We start from the raw sequence: 18,143 nt of genomic DNA on the forward strand, positions 1-18,143 counted from the left end.
GAGTCGAGGTACTCGACGACACTTAGGAAGGCTGGTAGCTGATTACGACAGGGGAAGAGGATATCTTCCTGTCGTGAACATGGGAGCCCCAGGCGGTGGAACTCTTGCAGAAGTCGACCGCGATGCTGCAGGTGAGCAGGGCAGGCCAGCAGGAGGTGCTCGAGAGTTTCTGGTTCACCACAGGAGGCACAGGCTGGCGAGGTGGATTTCCCAAGGCGGTGCCGGCGGGCTGCCGTCCAGTAGCAGCCAACTCGCAGTCGGAGCAGCAATGAGGCATCCCTTCGTAGGAGGCCGTGCTGTGGAAGAGGCCGTGGAGGCCGGCCCAGGGATACCCGTTTGTCCGGGTGGCAGGCGATGATGTGCCGGCGCAGCCTGTGCTTCGAGAAGTCTGCGGCCGTTACAGCAGGGCTGAGGAGGACGCTTGAGTGGTGGGCACTTTTTGCCAGAGTGTCCGCCTCTTCATTGCCCGGGATACCCACGTGTGCCGGTAGCCAATGCAGACATACTGAGCATACTGCGTCCTGAAGGGCCGTCAGTCTTGAAGAGAGTAGCGCTACACCAAGGCTAGCCTTGTCAGGGTTCTGCAGGCAGAACATCGCCGCCTTGGAGTCGCAGAAGATGGCTGCGGGGGTCGCTGGTAGCTCCTCTGCAAGTAGTTCCACAGCAAGGTGGAGTCCTGCTAACTCTGCTGCGGTAGAACTTGCGTGCCCCGGGAGACGACACAGCTTGCTCTTTCGTAGGGCCGGTGCAACGCAGGCTGCTGTGGATGAGCCAGTCTCCGATATCACGGATCCGTCGACGAAGATGTGAAGGTGGCCCCGAAGTCTCTCTTGGAGGAGAGAAGCTGCCGCCTGCTGTAGGGCACATGTTGGGGAACGGTTCTTCGAGACACCTGGCAGCTCCGTCGAGATAGGGATTGGTGGTCCATGTGGTGGGCGAGGCTGTACAGCGTTTGCAGGCGTGTCCCCCATGACCTCCTTATAGAGGCCACACAGCCGTTCCATGTGTGGTGCTGGCCGGGAGCTTAGGCGGGTCAGAAGTGCTTGAACATCTGCGGCATGGTGTAGGCGATCAATGTGTCGTAGCCCCTGTTGTAGGAAGAGTAATGACAGGGGCAAGGCGAATATATCTTGAATTGGATTGTCTCTCCTAGTCGGGCTCGTGCCACCAGTGAGCGCAAAAGAAGACGCTCGAATTTTCGCTGCGACGCTGGACCGCGTTTGCAGGAGCCCGTCAAGCTATATCTTATGTGTGCCGCCCACTTAGCCTTTCCAGTGACAGCGTGAAATGTCTCCTCCGGTAGCGTGCATCCACCCGCGAACTACAGTTAAAATCAGTGAAATGGAGGCACTGATGTTGAACGACGACAGCTTGGCACCACCACATTGTCTTTTTCTCCTTTGGACGCTGCAAGGACATTCTCCAATCTTCCTAAAAACGACACCACAAGCCCCTCCATCGAATGCAATGGGACCAATACTGCGGCGACCTTCATTTGAAATGCAGTAGTAGTTCATTTGGAAGTCAGAAGGTTTTTTTTTTTTTTTTAAGCGCAGTGCCCGCTGACGAACAATCTAGGTAGCGATCTGGACGTGCCATACGGTGACTGGTAGCGCACTGACCGAAAAATACCGAAGGCAAGAAAAAATTTAAATTACACAGTCAATGCTCTTTGTGCAGAAAGAGTAGTACCTGGTGCCACTGGGGTCACTCTTGCATTTCAAGTACATTTGTGTCGCTAATGCCTGCGAAGATTCTACGTCTCATAAATGGTAGAGCTTTTGTGAATAACTTTACGCGCAGCTTAGCGCCAACGCGACGAAACGTGACTGCTTTCTCGTATAGGTTTCCCTGAAATACGAAATCACTCTTGTATAACATGCGATCAAGCAGCTCAACAGGAAAAAGAATATTGCCAAAAAATATAGGTAGGAAACACGCATCGTATACGACGCCGTTTGATCTACATTCCGTCAGCGGGTGGATTTAGAAACCTGTTTTGTGCGCGCTTCAGTAAACCTTTAGTTGTCGCCTGCCCGGCTTCTCACTTCGACTTCTTTTGTATTCCGCTGCTTCCGAGCGAAGGTATATTCTCAGCCCAACTGAGTATACGTGTAGAGACCAGCGATAGACCGTGCCGATACAGGGTGTCAAGGTCGGGTGGTAGCACTGCCTCTCCATTATGGTTGCATGGAGCGTCACTTCATTTTACCTCACCTTAAGTGAGGAGGATAGAACGCTTGGGAAGTAGCGGAATGCGCTTCTAACCGCTTTGATAAAACATGCATAAATTGCGATGTATCCTCTTCGTTTTTGTTCTTTTGTATCTACGCACTTTGATCGGCCACCGCTAGAGCGCTGCCGGTGAGAATTTCGATATAAAAAGGAGACCGAACGGTGGAAAAATCAGCAGTTGGACCGTCAGCAGCTGAGAAAGACCATGGTAAGAAGCACCAGCATGTCTCTAATAAGAATCTTGCTTGGCTCCATAGGAGAGCTTTAAAGGGAGTTGGGCTTAGCGGGAAGGTTGAAGTCAAACGTTTGGTGAACGTGCAAGACAGTCGTTCAGATTTAGTGGTAGGCTCGTTACGATATTTACGTCCATCGCTACCATATCTAGCTTCTTCCTGATCAATAATCCCTTATAAAGCCGTGGTCTGAAACCAGTTTCGAGTACCAGAAGCTGGACGCATAGTCAAACTGCTGCCACTAGCTTTGACACAAAATAAGCGTGTTGCGAATAATTAAACACATCATGCGAAATTCGAATTCCAAGCAATTAGGCAAACCTTGATCGTTTAGGATTGTATAGGACGAGTATAAGGTCTGATGGCAGCCGGAGATATTTGTACTCCAATAATTTCACCATTTATCAACGTTTACACAAATATAGGAAGCAAATGGAACCTTAGATATCTACTATCAAATATTCAGGAAAAGCTGTACACATTAAGGCAGAACCTTGTTGTTTAGACGAATGTGATGTTTACACCACCACATCGTATTCTTTGCCCAGATCCGTGCCTGCATTGTCCTGGCTCTGGCCACCAGCGCCTTCGCTGGCTTCACCGGCGGCTACGGCCTCGGCCTTTCCCACTACGGCCTTGCTCATGGCATCGGCTACTCTGGTCTCGGCCTCGGCTACAGCTACGCCCCAGCTGCCAGCTACGCCGTCGCCGCCCCAGCTGTTACGCGCACCGTGTCCACCTACCACGCTGCTCCAGCCGTGACCGCCGTTCACGCTGCTCCAGTCGCCACCTACGCTGCTGCTCCAGCTGTGACCACTGTTGCCCACGCCGCTCCAGTCGCCACCTACGCTGCCGCTCCAGTTGCCACTTATGCTGCTGCCCCAGCTGTGACCACTGTTGCCCACGCCGCTCCAGTCGCCACCTACGCTGCTGCTCCAGTTGCCACTTATGCTGCTGCCCCAGCTGTTACCCGCACCGTGTCCACCTACCACGCTGCTCCCGCCGTGACCGCCGTTCACGCTGCTCCAGTCGCCACCTACGCTGCTGCTCCAGCTGTGACCACTGTTGCCCACGCCGCTCCAGTCGCTACCTACGCTGCCGCTCCAGTTGCCACTTATGCTGCTGCCCCAGCTGTTACCCGCACCGTGTCCACCTACCACGCTGCTCCAGTCGCCACCTACGCTGCTGCTCCAGCTGTGACCACTGTTGCCCACGCCGCTCCAGTCGCCACCTACGCTGCTGCCCCAGTTGCCACCTACGCCGCTGCTCCAGCCGTCGCCACCGTTGCCCACGCTGCTCCAGCTGTGGCCACCACCACCGTCCACCACGCTGCCCCAGTCGCCACCGCTGTTGCCACCCCAGCTTTCGCTTCCTACCACGCCGCCCCAGTCTACGGCTACGGTGTTGGCTCCCTCGGCTACGGCGCTGGCCACTACGGTTTCGGTCACGGTCTCCTCGGCTATGGCCTGAACTACGGCTATGGTCTCGGCAGCGCCTACGACTACACCGCTCTCCTCCGCAGGAAGAAGTGTAAGTACTTCACGTACATTGAAATGCGTTGCTTGAAACAGTCTGACGTTCAATTAAAATAGCGATACTTGAGTTCATACCAAAAAAAAAGAAGGAACAATCACGGGCTGATATTGCTACTATGCTTTATATAAGTCCGTCTTGTTTGCGCCAATTACAGTTTTTTTTGTCTTTATTAAATATTTGAGGTGTTGTAGACGATGGAGTTAAGAACTTATATCTGAAAGGCCATATGCCGCACTTCATACCAGTGGCTACAGTATGCTGCGCATGTAGCAATGGTCAAAAAGAGTTTGTTATTGGTTATTTGAATTTTACAGCATTGAGTGTATTAGGAGAACATTATACTAATCAATATTATTTTGCTTGTTTTCAGAAATCTCCTTCGTGGGAAGCAGCACAGTCATCGTCGAAAGTTAGTAGATTTAACAAATTTAGGGTCCGTCTTCTTTTGTCCCCTTTCATCATGGCACAAGAGGAAGGCGAGAATAAACTTAACCAATTTTCAACTTGCACTACTGTCTACAATATTTCTTTCATTAATGTAAGCATTGTTCACTGTTTCATTGTTTCAGCGTCGCTACATTCATTGTTCAAAACACCAATCACGCGTTTATAGTCTCATTTATTTAGGCTTAGGGAAGGATGGAGTTATGGTCCTCTATCGGCATCAAATGTAACGGGAACAGCGGAGCGTGTGGCCCATGCATAAGTGAAGGTTTAGTGCGCGCCGTCCAGTCATCACCGTTGAAAAGCGCGCACATCCGATTTGGCCGCACGGCGCTCGTTTGGGAGTCAAGCAAACGGCCAAACGCGCTCGGCACGCCCACGCCGGCCAACGTGGTGGCTGCCAGCGATGCCACGTTGTGCAAGTTTGCCGATCGAAAGAATGAATGTGGTGCGCAAGCGGCCAACCGCATGAGCGAATCTATGTAATGACGGTGCAAACTTCACTACGCGCACCGCTGTTCGCGTCGTTACCACTTATGGTTTCGGCGAAGTGCGCGACAAAATTCGCCGCACACTGCAACATTTTAGCTTCTCTTTCATTTTTATTTTCTCCCTTTCAAACGTAAGAACCAGAACAGAAGCAAAAGCATCGCGTGGTGCGGCCAAACCGGATGTGCGTGCCTGTCAATGGTTGATGACTGGACGGCGCGCACTATATTGGTGACTGGACGGCGCGCACTAGATATATTTAGTGCGCGCCGTCCACTCATTCTTCACTTATGCTTGGGCCACGCGCTCCGCTGTTCACGTTTCATTTGACGCTGATAGTATATTAATATGAAGCATTAGAGTAAGATTGCCATCACACCGTACGACACCGTGTTTCAGAGGCTATGGCAACACGTGGCTAAGCACCAGGGTGCAGCGGTGGCGTAGAGGCAGAGCATCCGCCTCACGTGCAATAGGACCACGGCTCGAATCCCGATGCCGCCCAATTTTTCACCAGATTAAAAAAAAATCCGCGGGCTGATAAAATTGCAGTAACAGGCCTGGAGTGCAGCCTGATCCCGGTGACCAGAAGTGGTAACGCACTCCTTCACCAGAGCAGGATTGGCACTCCGGTGCAGTAATTGGCCACAACCTCCTAAAGAAAGTATGGGAGAGGCCTCTGTCCTGCAGTGGGCGTAACCAGGCTGATTATGAAGCACCAGGGTAGCACGTTCGGATCCCAGGGGGATATTAGTGATGTGAAGTAGGTAAGTGAGCTGCTACTGAGATCTAGCCAGCGGCCTTGCTGATCGTAATCAATTCAGAACTCTGTAACAGGCGCAGCTGTAGAAAGTTAAACTAACCTCTCTCTGAATACTAAACCAGAGACACGTCAAGTTTCAGCCAGATGCAAGCATACGTAGCAAGCTGTCAGGCGCACGATGTGGTTCCAATATCAGCCAATACTCCCGTTCGGACTGATAGGCCAGAGGTCGCGGAGCAAGCGGCTATTGCGCTCGCCCTGGTTGACAGGCGCAGGCCTTTTGTATATAACGATTCAAAATCAGCCGTTAGGGCCTTTGAGAAGGGCTCGGTGGCTAGGGTTGCTTTTAAAATTATGCAGACATGTGAGATCCCGCAACACTACATATGTTGGTTCCCTGCTCACCTTGGGATGATTGAGGGAGCCCCTCCGAATCTTAATGAGTCTGCTCATGAGGCAGCGCGAGATCTTACCCTCCGCTCTGCCCCGCGCCACGGCGTGGTGGTACTCCCCGAGAACAGAGACTCCCCTTCCACATACAATGAAATCACGACGTATTACCTTCTTAATCTCGCAGGGTTTACGGTTCGCCGCATCCTAAACTAAACAGGGCTAAGGCGCTTACATTACGCTTACTACAGACTGGTACTTATCCTTGCCCACGGAGACTGAACATGTTTTATCCGGAGACGTATACAGAGCTTTATTGCCAAGACTGTGGTGCTTTAGCCACGCTCGAACACATGCTCTGGTCTTGCGAAAGAATTGAAGACTCGGCGATCAAGGAATGCATGCAGGTGGGAGGCTGCACTTCGCAGCCCGGAACTGGATGAACAATTCTGGGCTGTCCAGCAATCTCACGACGTGGCCGTGAGGCTTGGCCTTCCGGTCCCGACGTGGGAGTGGCCCGCTTAGTGGTTAATTATCACTACTTGCAGGACCAAATAAAGTTTTCCATCCATCCGTCCCTGTCACCAAGCACCAGCTGTTGTTATTTTATTGCCTAATCTCCCACCTATGTTAAAAAAAAGGAAGAAACAAAAAACACACACGATGACTGATGCGCGGAGGTGAGCACCATCCGGTAGTGCTCGGAACCCAGCACCCACTTGGCGCGTGCCTCTCACTTATCGGCTGTGGCTACGTGACTTCTTGTACCATGTACGGGGAAGCCGCCAGATTTTCCGTTTCATGAGCCAATAAAGCTTTCGAATTAAAATGATGGAGGCTACTTTCCTGTTCAAAGAAGATGGCGGCTAAGCCGGACGCTTGGAAACTCGATGGGAAGGTAGTCGGCGCGCACGAAAACTCAAACGCGCTTTCCTATGCGCCTAATGTAAGTCAAAACGTCCGCAGACGGTTCGCAGACGGTTCGCAGACGGTTTGCAGACGCAAATAGTTTAAATACCCAAATAATGTGTGCTTTTCTCCCCTTGTCGTCGCGAGGTGGCGTCACGTCGCAGAAGCGTCTTCCATACGCCTTCTTCTTTTTTTTTTTATTGCGATAAAGACTTGCCCTTAAGGCATAATTCTTGATGCGTATATGTGTATTATATGTGTGTATTATATGTGTGCATACCACCTAATATGGACATACGCCTTCTAAACGGTTCGAAATGTGTTCCGTTACTTGGGTTCAAAGCTGCCATAGCTGTCTCCTTAGCTTTCTACGTAACCTGTCTCCGACGCTGGCCAGAATTGGAACACACCCTTTAAATACCCTGCTGTGTTAACGACCAGCATTATCGCACCAATATATCGTCATACGCCATCCCTATTTCGTTTCCTTTCCCCAGTGCAGAGTAGCAGGTTAGAGCGCACAAACTCAGACCGATCTTTCGGACTTTTTAAAGCGAATAGATTTTGAATTGGGTTGTCTCTCCTAGTCGCGCTCGTGCCGCCAGTGCGCGCAAGCGAAGACGCTCGAATTTTTGCTGCGACGCTGGACCGCGTTTGCAAGAGCCTGTCAAGCTATATATGATGTGTGCCGCGCACTTATCCTTTCCATTGACAGCGCGAAATGCCTCCCCCGGTAGCGTACGTCCGCCCGCGAACGAAATAAGGCAGGCCATTGCCTGGGCACCTGCGTTAATCGGTCAGGATTTACGGCGTGCCCAGCGATCACCTGCGGTGCAAAAAGTTCCGGTCGCCATGCACTCTGAGTAACGAATTTCAATCGCTGAACATTGTGCATACACTGGTCTGAGCTGAACGGACAGCGAACTGTTGACGCCAGACTAAATCTATCTGGTCCTTTCGCTCGCGCTGATCTAGGTGTGACGCTTGTAATGTCGCTGCTGGTGTTTCTAATCGTGCCAGCGTTGTGACAAGCCGGGCGTCCGCCTGGTTGTGGTTTGCGATGGGCAGCAGCAGTTGTCATGTCGTGTCATTTACACCACGCGAAGAGCTCGAGTCCACTGCTAGACGTTCCTGTGGCTTTCAACGAAGGCGGAACTACCGATCTTTCTAATTTAGCTGCTGTAGCAGTAGACATTTAATTCAAAAATACCTAAAAGTTAGCCAATGCAGCTTCGAACCACACACACACACACACACACACACACACACACACACACACACACACACACACACACACACACACACACACACACACACACACACACACACACACACACACACACACACACACACACACACACGCACACGCACACGCACACACACGCACACGCACACGCACACACGCACACGCACACGCACACACACACACACGCACACACACACACACACACGCACACACACACACACGCACACACACGCACGCACACACACACGCACGCACGCACACACACACACGCACACACACACAAACACATGCACGCGCACGCACGCACGCACGCGCACACACGCACACACACACACACGCGCGCGCACGCGCACGCACACGCGCACGCACACACACACACGCACACACACACACACACGCAAACACACACGCACGCGCACGCACGCACACGCACACACGCACACACACACACACACACACACACACACACACACACACGCGCGCGCACGCAAACACGCACGCACGCACGAAAGATACCTCTGTAAAATGAAGAAAATTAGAAACTTAGTTGTGCATCTTGTTGAATTACAAATTATCCAAACTTTCAATAACTCCGAATTACAATACCACCGGCGGCAAGGTCAAGAGCTACAAAGGGCAAAGGAAGCGCTTTTCTGGTAACAAAGTGATGAGAGGGCATGAAGAAGACCGTCCCGTCGGATATGGTACTACAGAAGAATGGTACGAAAACTGAAGAGCACGGGGGAATACAGGTGTCTTCTTTCACGAGAATTTTAGCGGCAGGATGAGCATCGACAGAGGCCAGGTCACCAACGTGGAAAAGTTCAATCTCAGCCCGAGCGAAATTGATGATGGCATTGTGGAGTGAGAGAAAATCCCATCCTAGAATAACGGCGTGGGATCACGATGAAAGAACTATGAATTCAATCGTGTACAAAACGTCCTGTATGGTCACACGGGCAGTACAAGCAGCGGTAGGGCAAATGGGTTGAGCACTCGCCGTTCGTAGCGACAATCCAGACAGAGACGTCGTCACTTTACGAAGCGAACGGCAACACCTGGCATCCATAACTGAAATAGCGGCACCGGTATCGACGAGGGCGACTGTGGCGACCTTTTCGATAAACACATCAATGAAATTGGCAGGTAAAGGAGGAGGACTTCGGCATGTCGACACTTGCGCAGTTCTTGCCTCAGGAACTGCGTCGTCTAGTTTCCCTCTTCGTTAGAGACGGGTCGTCGACGCATAGGGGAAAGCGATCGGCGACATGGAGAGGGTAATCGGAGGCGTTCGAAGCGAGGACGGCGATCAGTCTGGGAGCGAGCTGGTGATGGGTCGAAGGGTCCGTAAGGCGAACTTGAATCAGGCGGCACATAGGGCGCTCGGCGATCGTCATCGAACGCCTGCGATCGGCGGCGGCAGAACCTTGCGACATGACCGGGACATCTACATGCGAAGCATATAGGGCGATTGTCCGGCGTACGCCACGGGTTAGCGATGGCAGTGGTGTTCCAGGGGTTGGGAGGGAGAGGGCGGTGCACAGGCTGCTGGAAGCGACGCACGGGAACAGTGCGAGGGGCCATTGCAGCAACTGTAGCATAAGTGACTGGTGTAGTCACGACATCCTGCTGGTGAACAGCCGGCAGCGCTTCTGCGACCTCTTCATGGATCACGTTACGGAGATGAGACGGTAAAGTGCTAGCAGACTCCTGAGTGACGGACACCAGAGATAGCTGTCGTGCGACTTCTTCGCGCACGAAGTCCTTGATTTGGGTTATCAGGGAGGCTTGTTCTGGGCCGGTGGTCAGGCTGCAGAGTGACGCCGCATTTGGTGTGGGATGTCGACTTGTCAGAGCTCGCTGCTTACGTAATTCATCATAGCTCTGGCACAAGCTGATGACGTCGCTAACAGTGCGCGGGTCCTTGGCCAGAAGTATCTGGAACGCGTCATCATCGATTCCCTTCATGATGTGCTTGATCTTTTCCGCTTCTGTCATGGCAGCGTTCACGTGCCTGCACAAATCTAGCACGTCTTCTATATAGCTGGTGAATGTCTCACCCGTGTCCTGTGCGCATGTACGCAAACGCTGCTCGGCTCGTAGTTTCCTGACGGCGGGTCGGTCAAATACTTCCGTAATCGACGTCTTGAACGCCGACCACGTTTGGATATCCTTCTCATGATTTCTGAACCAGAGACTGGCCACGCCCGCGAGGTAGATTGATACGTAAGCCAGTATGTCCGAGTCATTCCATTTGTTGTGAACGCTCACCCGTTCGTAGGACGACAGCGACTCTTCAACGTCGTTGTCGTCGGTTCCGCTGAAGATGGGAGGCTCCCGCTGGCGAACGGTGCCAGCGCAAGGCGCCGGTGGCGATGGAAGAGTCTGCTGGTCGGCGTCCGGCATGGCGTAGGGTAGCGTCCGAGAACGGAGTTCCAGGATGGTAGAATGGAACGTCACCCCGCACCTCCACCACTTATAAAGGAGATTTATTGGGGTTCGTAGCGACCGCCGGTCCTGGGATGCACCGAGCAGTTCCCGAGCTCGAGCCTCTGCTGTGCGCTTGATGCTGCCGATGCTGCTGACTCTGTGCGCACGTTTGTCATCTTCCTTACACTAATTATTTGTTTATTTATTTATTTTCAATACTGCCAGTCTCATCAGGAACCATAAGTGGACAGCAAAAATTAAATACATGGTAATAAACGTGCACGTACAAATTGCGTGTCAATAAGCCAAACAAGGAACGCAAAGGAACAAGGTAAGTATACATAAAAAACAAACAAATGTAGATATAACATATCTAGGAGATATGCGCAGCAATACAGAGAACACACCATGAAAAAGACAGCAAACGGGAACAAAAATAACAGTAAACACCTTCACGATAATCAGCATGGCTTACAAGAGTTGCAAAGCATATTATGTGAGTAAGACTGCGTTACTGATTGCTTGATATGGATTCTAACCGTGATGTGAACTGACATAATGAGTCTGCAGAAATGACTGAAGGATCGATGCGATTCCATTACCTTATCACGAGGGGGATGTAAGAGTATATGAATGTGTCATTATGACATGAATATTCTGTTAAGGCGTGTACATGTTTACGTCTCGGTGATCGTGACTGCGAAAAACATGTATTTTGTCAAGTCTATGTTATAATAGTTATGAATCAAGTTAAATAAAAGTTTGAGCCGTGCTTGCTTCGCTCTTTATGATAGCGTCGCTAAACATAATATAGCCGCAAGGTTAGTGAGTGAATCTGTGCGCTTATATTTGTTGTAAATAAACCGCAGCGCTTTTCGCTGTACTTTTTCCAGTTTCGTTATATTAGTTCATGAGTGGGGAAACCAAACTGTGTTAGCGTGCTCCAAAACCAGTCTAACGAAAGTAGTATACGCGAAAAGCTTAGTCGACGTGGGTGCCAGGCGGAGACATCTTCGGAGATAAAATAGCTTGCGTAATGCCTTCGAGGTCACGTTGGTAATGTGCACGTCCCATCTCAGGTCAAAAGGTAGAGTGATGCCTAAGTATTTATGCTTGTGAACTTTTGTTAGCAATGTGCCGATAATAAAGTACGGAAAGTCGTAAGGTTGTTGTTTTCTTGTTTCCGTCATTCAAACTGATTTAGTTGTGTTTGTCATTTGCATTTTTTGCACCATTCATTTAGCTGGCCTAGTGAATTGCTTATCTAAACTTGATCTTCGTAGGTGTTCTTTGGTAGATGATGCAGTCATCAGCAAACAGTTTGATGTTACAGTCAATATTTCTGGTTAGGTCGTTAATGAAAATTAAACATAACAGTGGCCCCAACATGGATCCTTGGGGAACGCCTGATGTGACAGGCACTGTCGCAGATTACACATGCTGAAATAGTACGAATTGTGTCCGGTTTGTTAAGAAATATGTTAACCAGTTTAAAACTTCCCCATTCAAAATAAAACCTCGCAATTTCGTTAATAATTTACTGCTGCATACGCGATCAAATGCTTTCAAAAGGTCTAATAATATTATATCAGTCTGGTTACAGTTGTTGATATTGAATGCGAGGTCCTGCACAACTTCCATAAGCTGGGTGACGGTTGACAATCCATGGCGGAATCCGTGCTGCTATGGCGTTAAAAAGTTGTGAGTGTCAATAAAGTTTGTTAGGTGTTTAAGGATGATATGCTCGAGCGTCTTGGAAGCGGTGCTAGTGAGAGATATTGGTCGATAATTAGAGGGCAATGAGGTATCTCCTGTTTTATGTATTGGGATGATTTTCGCATTTTGCCAGTCATCGGGTAAGGATGACTGCAATAGGGATATTCGAAATATCAGGCCCAAGTATCGGCAGCACCACTCTGCGTATCTCTTTAGAAAGTAGTTTGGAATGTCATCTGGTCCGCATGATATTTTAGAGTCAAGGGTGAGCAACATGTTAAAAATAACCACGTCAGATATGATTAAGGATCGATGCGCCATGTTGAACTGCTACTCAAGTCTGAAAGGTTACCGTCATCTTTTGTGAAATTCGAGTGAAAATAATTATTGTACGCATTAGCGTTGTTAGTTTTTTCCTCAGGAGACAAGTCCGATAACGTGTCTTTAGTAGGGCGGAAATGGCTCCAGAATCGCTGAGGGCTGTTTGTCAGAAAGTTAGGCAGCGTTACATGAAAATAATATTCCTTAGCTTCTTTGGCTGTCTTTCAAAAATGTGCTACTGCGCATGCTAGTTTGTTGGTTTTGGATGGGCATGATCCATGATTTTTAATAGAGTTACGTATCCTTTTTACATGACGCTCTGCGTAGATAACTTCCCGAGTTATCCATGGGCTTGTTCTTTGTGGTCGCCTGATTTTTAACGGAACATAGTTAGTTACGCAGTAGGAAACCATATTCTTAAAATGAAGTCGGGCTTTGTTCACATCGATTGGCGGGTCGGAGGTTATTTCAGTAAGGGCTTGAAATTCGTGCGCAAGGTGGGTTAATATGCTGTCGTCATCCGCCTTCTCGAAGTTGGGTACTATAGATGTACTACAACGCATTCTTATCGAGCAGTCCAGAGGCAACAAGCATAGCGGTATTTTGTGATATGAAATGCCTTCAATAATTTCTGTCTGTGCTTGGTGCCCTGCAAAATGATCACTGATTAGTATAAGGTCAATGATATTGTCTGCTGAACATTGCTTACGCGTCGGTTCTAAGATTATTTGGTGAAGGTTAAATGATGACATTAGGTCAAACAGAATTTCTGAAGAAGATGATGTGTGATGCATAGTTACCCAGTCCACGTCCGGAAGGTTAAAGATTCCCATAAGGATAATTCTAGAGTTGTTAGCATATCGGCGTAGAAACTCATGAATGGCAGAAATGCTCTCATCACCCGAAAGAGGGGCTTCTGTAGAAGCAACCAACACAAATAGTAGTCTTGTTACAAAGAAGCCTGCAAAACACGCTTTCAGCACCTGACACATCTATATCACAAATATCATTGGATATTTAGGGAGTAGAGCCGGGATTTGGCCGCTAATGAGGCAAAAAGAAGTTGCTGCAACTACTGTTAAAATCAGTGAAATGGAGGCGTTGATTTTGAACGACAGCTAGGCCCCGCCGCATTGTCTGTTCCTCCTTTGAACGTTGCAGCGACATTGTCCAAGCTTCCACAAAACGACACCACAAGCCCCTCCATCGAATGCAATATGACCAATACTGCGGCGACCTTCATTTGAAATGCAGTAGTAGTTCATTTGAAATCAGAAGATTTTTTGTTTTCTTTAGCGCAGTGCCCGCTGACGAACAATCTAGGTAGCGATCTGGACGTGCCATACGGTGACTGGTAGCGCACTGACCGAAAAATACCGAAGGCAAGAAGAAATAAAAATTACACAGTCAATGCTCTTTGTGCAGGAAGAGTTGTACCTGGTGCCACTGGGGTCACTCTTGCATTTCAAGTACATTTGTGTCGCTAATGCCTGCGAAGATTCTACGTCTCACAAATGGTAGAGCTTTTGTGAATAACTTTACGCGCAGCTTAGCGCCAACGCGACGAAACGTGACTGCTTTCTCGTATAGGTTTCCCTGAAATACGAAATCACTCTTGTATAACATGCGATCAAGCAGCTCAACAGGAAAAAGAATATTGCCAAAAAATATAGGTAGGAAACACGCATCGTATACGACGCCGTTTGATCTACATTCCGTCAGCGGGTGGATCTAGAAACCTGTTTTGTGCGCGCTTCAGTAAACCTTTAGTTGTCGCCTGCCCGGCTTCTCACTTCGACTTCTTTTGTATTCCGCTGCTTCCGAGCGAAGGTATATTCTCAGCCCAACTGAGTATACGTGTAGAGACCAGCGATAGACCGTGCCGATACAGGGTGTCAAGGTCGGGCTGTGGCACTGCCTCTCCATTATGGTTGCGTGGGCCATCGCTTCTTTTTACCTCACCTTAAGTGAGGAGGACAGAATGCTTGGGAAGTAGCGGAATGCGTTTCTAACCGCTTTGGTAAAACATGCATAAATTGCGATGTATCCTCTTCTTTTTTGTTCTTTTGTATCTACGCATTTTGTTCGGCCACCGCTAGAGCGCTGCCGGTGAGCATTTCGATATAAAAAGGAGACCGAACGGTGGTAAAATCAGCAGTTGGACCGTCAGCAGCTGAGAAAGACCATGGTAAGAAGCACCAGCATGTCTCTAATAAGAATCTTGCTTGGCTCCATAGGAGAGCTTTAAAGGGAGTTGGGCTTACACGGAAGCTGAAGTCAAACGTTTGGTGAACGTGCAGGACAGTCGTTCAGATTTAGTGGTAGGCTCGTTACGATATTTACGTCCATCGTTACCATATGTAGCTTCTTCCTGATCAATAATCCCTTATAAAGCCGTGGTCTGAAATCAGTTTTGAGTACCAGAAGCTGGACGCATAGTCAAACTGCTGCCACTAGCTTTGACACAAAATAAGCTTGTTGTGAATAATTAAACACATCATGCGAAATTCGAATTCAAAGCAATTAGGCAAACCTTGATCGTTTATGATTGTATAGGACGATTATAAGGTCTGATGGCAGCCGGAGATATTTGTACTCCAATAATTTCACCATTCATCAACGTTTACACAAATATAGGAAGCAAATGGAACCTTAGATATCTACTATCAAATATTCAGGAAAAGCTGTACACATTAAGGCAGCACCTTGTTGTTTAGACGAATGTGATGTTTACACCACCACATCGTATTCTTTGCCCAGATCCGCGCCTGCATTGTCCTGGCTCTGGCCACCAGCGCCTTCGCTGGCTTCACCGGCGGCTACGGCCTCGGCCTTTCCCACTACGGCCTTGCTCATGGCATCGGCTACTCTGGTCTCGGCCTCGGCTACAGCTACGCCCCAGCTGCCAGCTACGCCGTCGCCGCCCCAGCTGTTACCCGCACCGTGTCCACCTACCATGCTGCTCCAGCCGTGACCGCCGTTCACGCTGCTCCAGTCGCCACCTACGCTGCTGCTCCAGCTGTGACCACTGTTGCCCACGCCGCTCCAGTCGCCACCTACGCTGCCGCTCCAGTTGCCACTTATGCTGCTGCCCCAGCTGTTACCCGCACCGTGTCCACCTACCACGCTGCTCCAGTCGCCACCTACGCTGCTGCTCCAGCTGTGACCACTGTTTCCCACGCCGCTCCAGTCGCCACCTACGCTGCCGCTCCAGTTGCCACTTATGCTGCTGCCCCAGCTGTTACCCGCACCGTGTCCACCTACCACGCTGCTCCAGCCGTGACCGCCGTTCACGCCGCTCCAGTCGCCACCTACGCTGCTGCTCCAGCTGTTACTACTGTTGCCCACGCCGCTCCAGTCGCTACCTACGCTGCCGCTCCAGTTGCCACTTATGCTGCTGCCCCAGCTGTTACCCGCACCGTGTCCACCTACCACGCTGCTCCAGTCGCCACCTACGCTGCTGCTCCAGCTGTGACCACTGTTGCCCACGCCGCTCCAGTCGCCACCTACGCTGCTGCCCCAGTTGCCACCTACACCGCTGCTCCAGCCGTCGCCACCGTTGCCCACGCTGCTCCAGCTGTGGCCACCACCACCGTCCACCACGCTGCCCCAGTCACCACCGCTGTTGCCACCCCAGCTTTCGCTTCCTACCACGCCGCCCCAGTTTACGGCTACGGTGTTGGCTCCCTCGGCTACGGCGCTGGCCACTACGGTTTCGGTCACGGTCTCCTCGGCTATGGCCTGAACTACGGCTATGGTCTCGGCAGCGCCTACGACTACACCGCTCTCCTCCGCAGGAAGAAGTGTAAGTGCTTCACGTACATTGAAATTCGTTGTTTGAAAGAGCGTGACGTTCAATTAAAAGAGCGGTACTTGAGCTCATACAAAAAAAAATAAGAACAATCACCGGCTGATATTGCTACTATGCTTTAAATAAGTCCGTCTTGTTTGCGCGAATTACAGTTCTTTTCTGTCTTTATTAAATGTTTGAGGTGTTGTACACAATGGAGTTAAGAGCTTATATCTGAAAGGCCACATGCCGAACTTCATACCAGTGGCTACAGTATGCTGTGCATGTACCAATGGTCAAAAAGAGTTTGTTATTGATTATGTGAATTTTACAGCATTAAGTGTATTTTGAGAACATTATACTAATCAATATTATTTTGCTTATTTTCAGAAATCTCCTTTGTGGGAAGCAGCACAGTCATCGTCGAAAGTTAGTAGATATAACAAATTTAGGGCCCGTCTTCTTTTGTTCCTCTTTCATCATGGCACAAGAGAAAGGCGACAATAAACTTAACCAATTTTCAACTTGCACTACTGTCTACAATATTTCTTTCATTAATGTAACCATTGTTCACTGTTTCATTGTTTCAGCGTTGCTACATTCATTGTTCAAAACACCAATCACGCGTTTATATTCCCATTCAATTAAAGGTTAGGGAAAGATGGAGTTACGGTCCCCTTACGAGAGTACTATCGGCGTAAAATGAAACGGGAACAACGGAGCGCGTGGCCTAAGCATAAGTGAAGGATGACTGGACGGCGCGCACTATATATATAGTGCGCCGTCTAGTGATTAATATAGTGCGCGCCATCCAGTCATCACCATTGACAAGCGCGCACACCCGATTTAGACGCACGGCGCTCGTTTGGGAGTCAAGTAAACGGCCGTGCGCGCTTCAGTAAACCTTAAAACCAGTAAAAAAAGGCCAAACGCGCTCGGCACGGCCACGCCGGCCACCGTCGCGGCTGCCAGCGATACCACTCTGCGCAAGTTTGGCGATTGAAAGAATGAATGTGGTGCACAAGCGGCAAACCGCATGAGCGAATCTATGTAATGACGGTGCAAACTGCACTACGCGCACCGCTGTTTGTGTCGATACCACCTATGGTTTAGGCGAACTGCGCGACAAAATTTGCCGCAAACTGCAATGTTTTTTTTATTTTCTCCCTTTCAAACGTAAGAACCAGAAAAGAAGCGAAGACATCGCGAGGTGCGGCCGAACCGGATGTGTGTGCCTGTCAACGGTTGATGACTAGACGGCGCGCACTATATACCTTCACTTATGCTTGGGCCACGCGCTTCACGGTTCAGGTTTCATTTGACGCTGATAGTACATCAATATGAAGCATTAGAGTAAAATCGCCACCACAGTACTGGTGCGACACCATGTTTCAGAGGCTATGGCAACGCGTGGCTAAGCACCAGGGTAGCAGGTTCGGTTCCCAGGGGGACATCAATGATGTGAAGTAGGTAAGTGAGTTGCTACTGAGATCTAGCTAGCGGCCTTGCTGATCGTAATCAATTCAGGACTCTGTAACAGGCGCAGCTGTAGAAAGTTAAACTAACCTCTCTCTGAATACTAAACCAGAGACACGTCAAGTTTCAGCCAGATGCTAGGATATGTAGCAAGCTGTCAGGAGC

The 18,143-nt window shown here is 49.8% G+C and overlaps 1 protein-coding gene across 1 annotated transcript; it reads left to right on the top strand.

Annotated features, from left to right (window-relative positions):
• Positions 1–2,989: 2,989 nt before the first annotated feature.
• On the top strand, positions 2,990–16,885 carry LOC126532086 (uncharacterized; the record flags this gene model as incomplete). Its single annotated transcript, XM_072288359.1, has 2 exons — positions 2,990–4,059; positions 15,448–16,885. Coding segments are annotated over 2 exons (2,232 nt in total), but the record flags the coding sequence as incomplete, so codon positions are not given.
• Positions 16,886–18,143: the final 1,258 nt, after the last annotated feature.

This window comes from Dermacentor andersoni, chromosome 5, assembly GCF_023375885.2.
Source record: "Dermacentor andersoni chromosome 5, qqDerAnde1_hic_scaffold, whole genome shotgun sequence".
Taxonomy (NCBI): Eukaryota; Metazoa; Arthropoda; class Arachnida; order Ixodida; family Ixodidae; genus Dermacentor; species Dermacentor andersoni.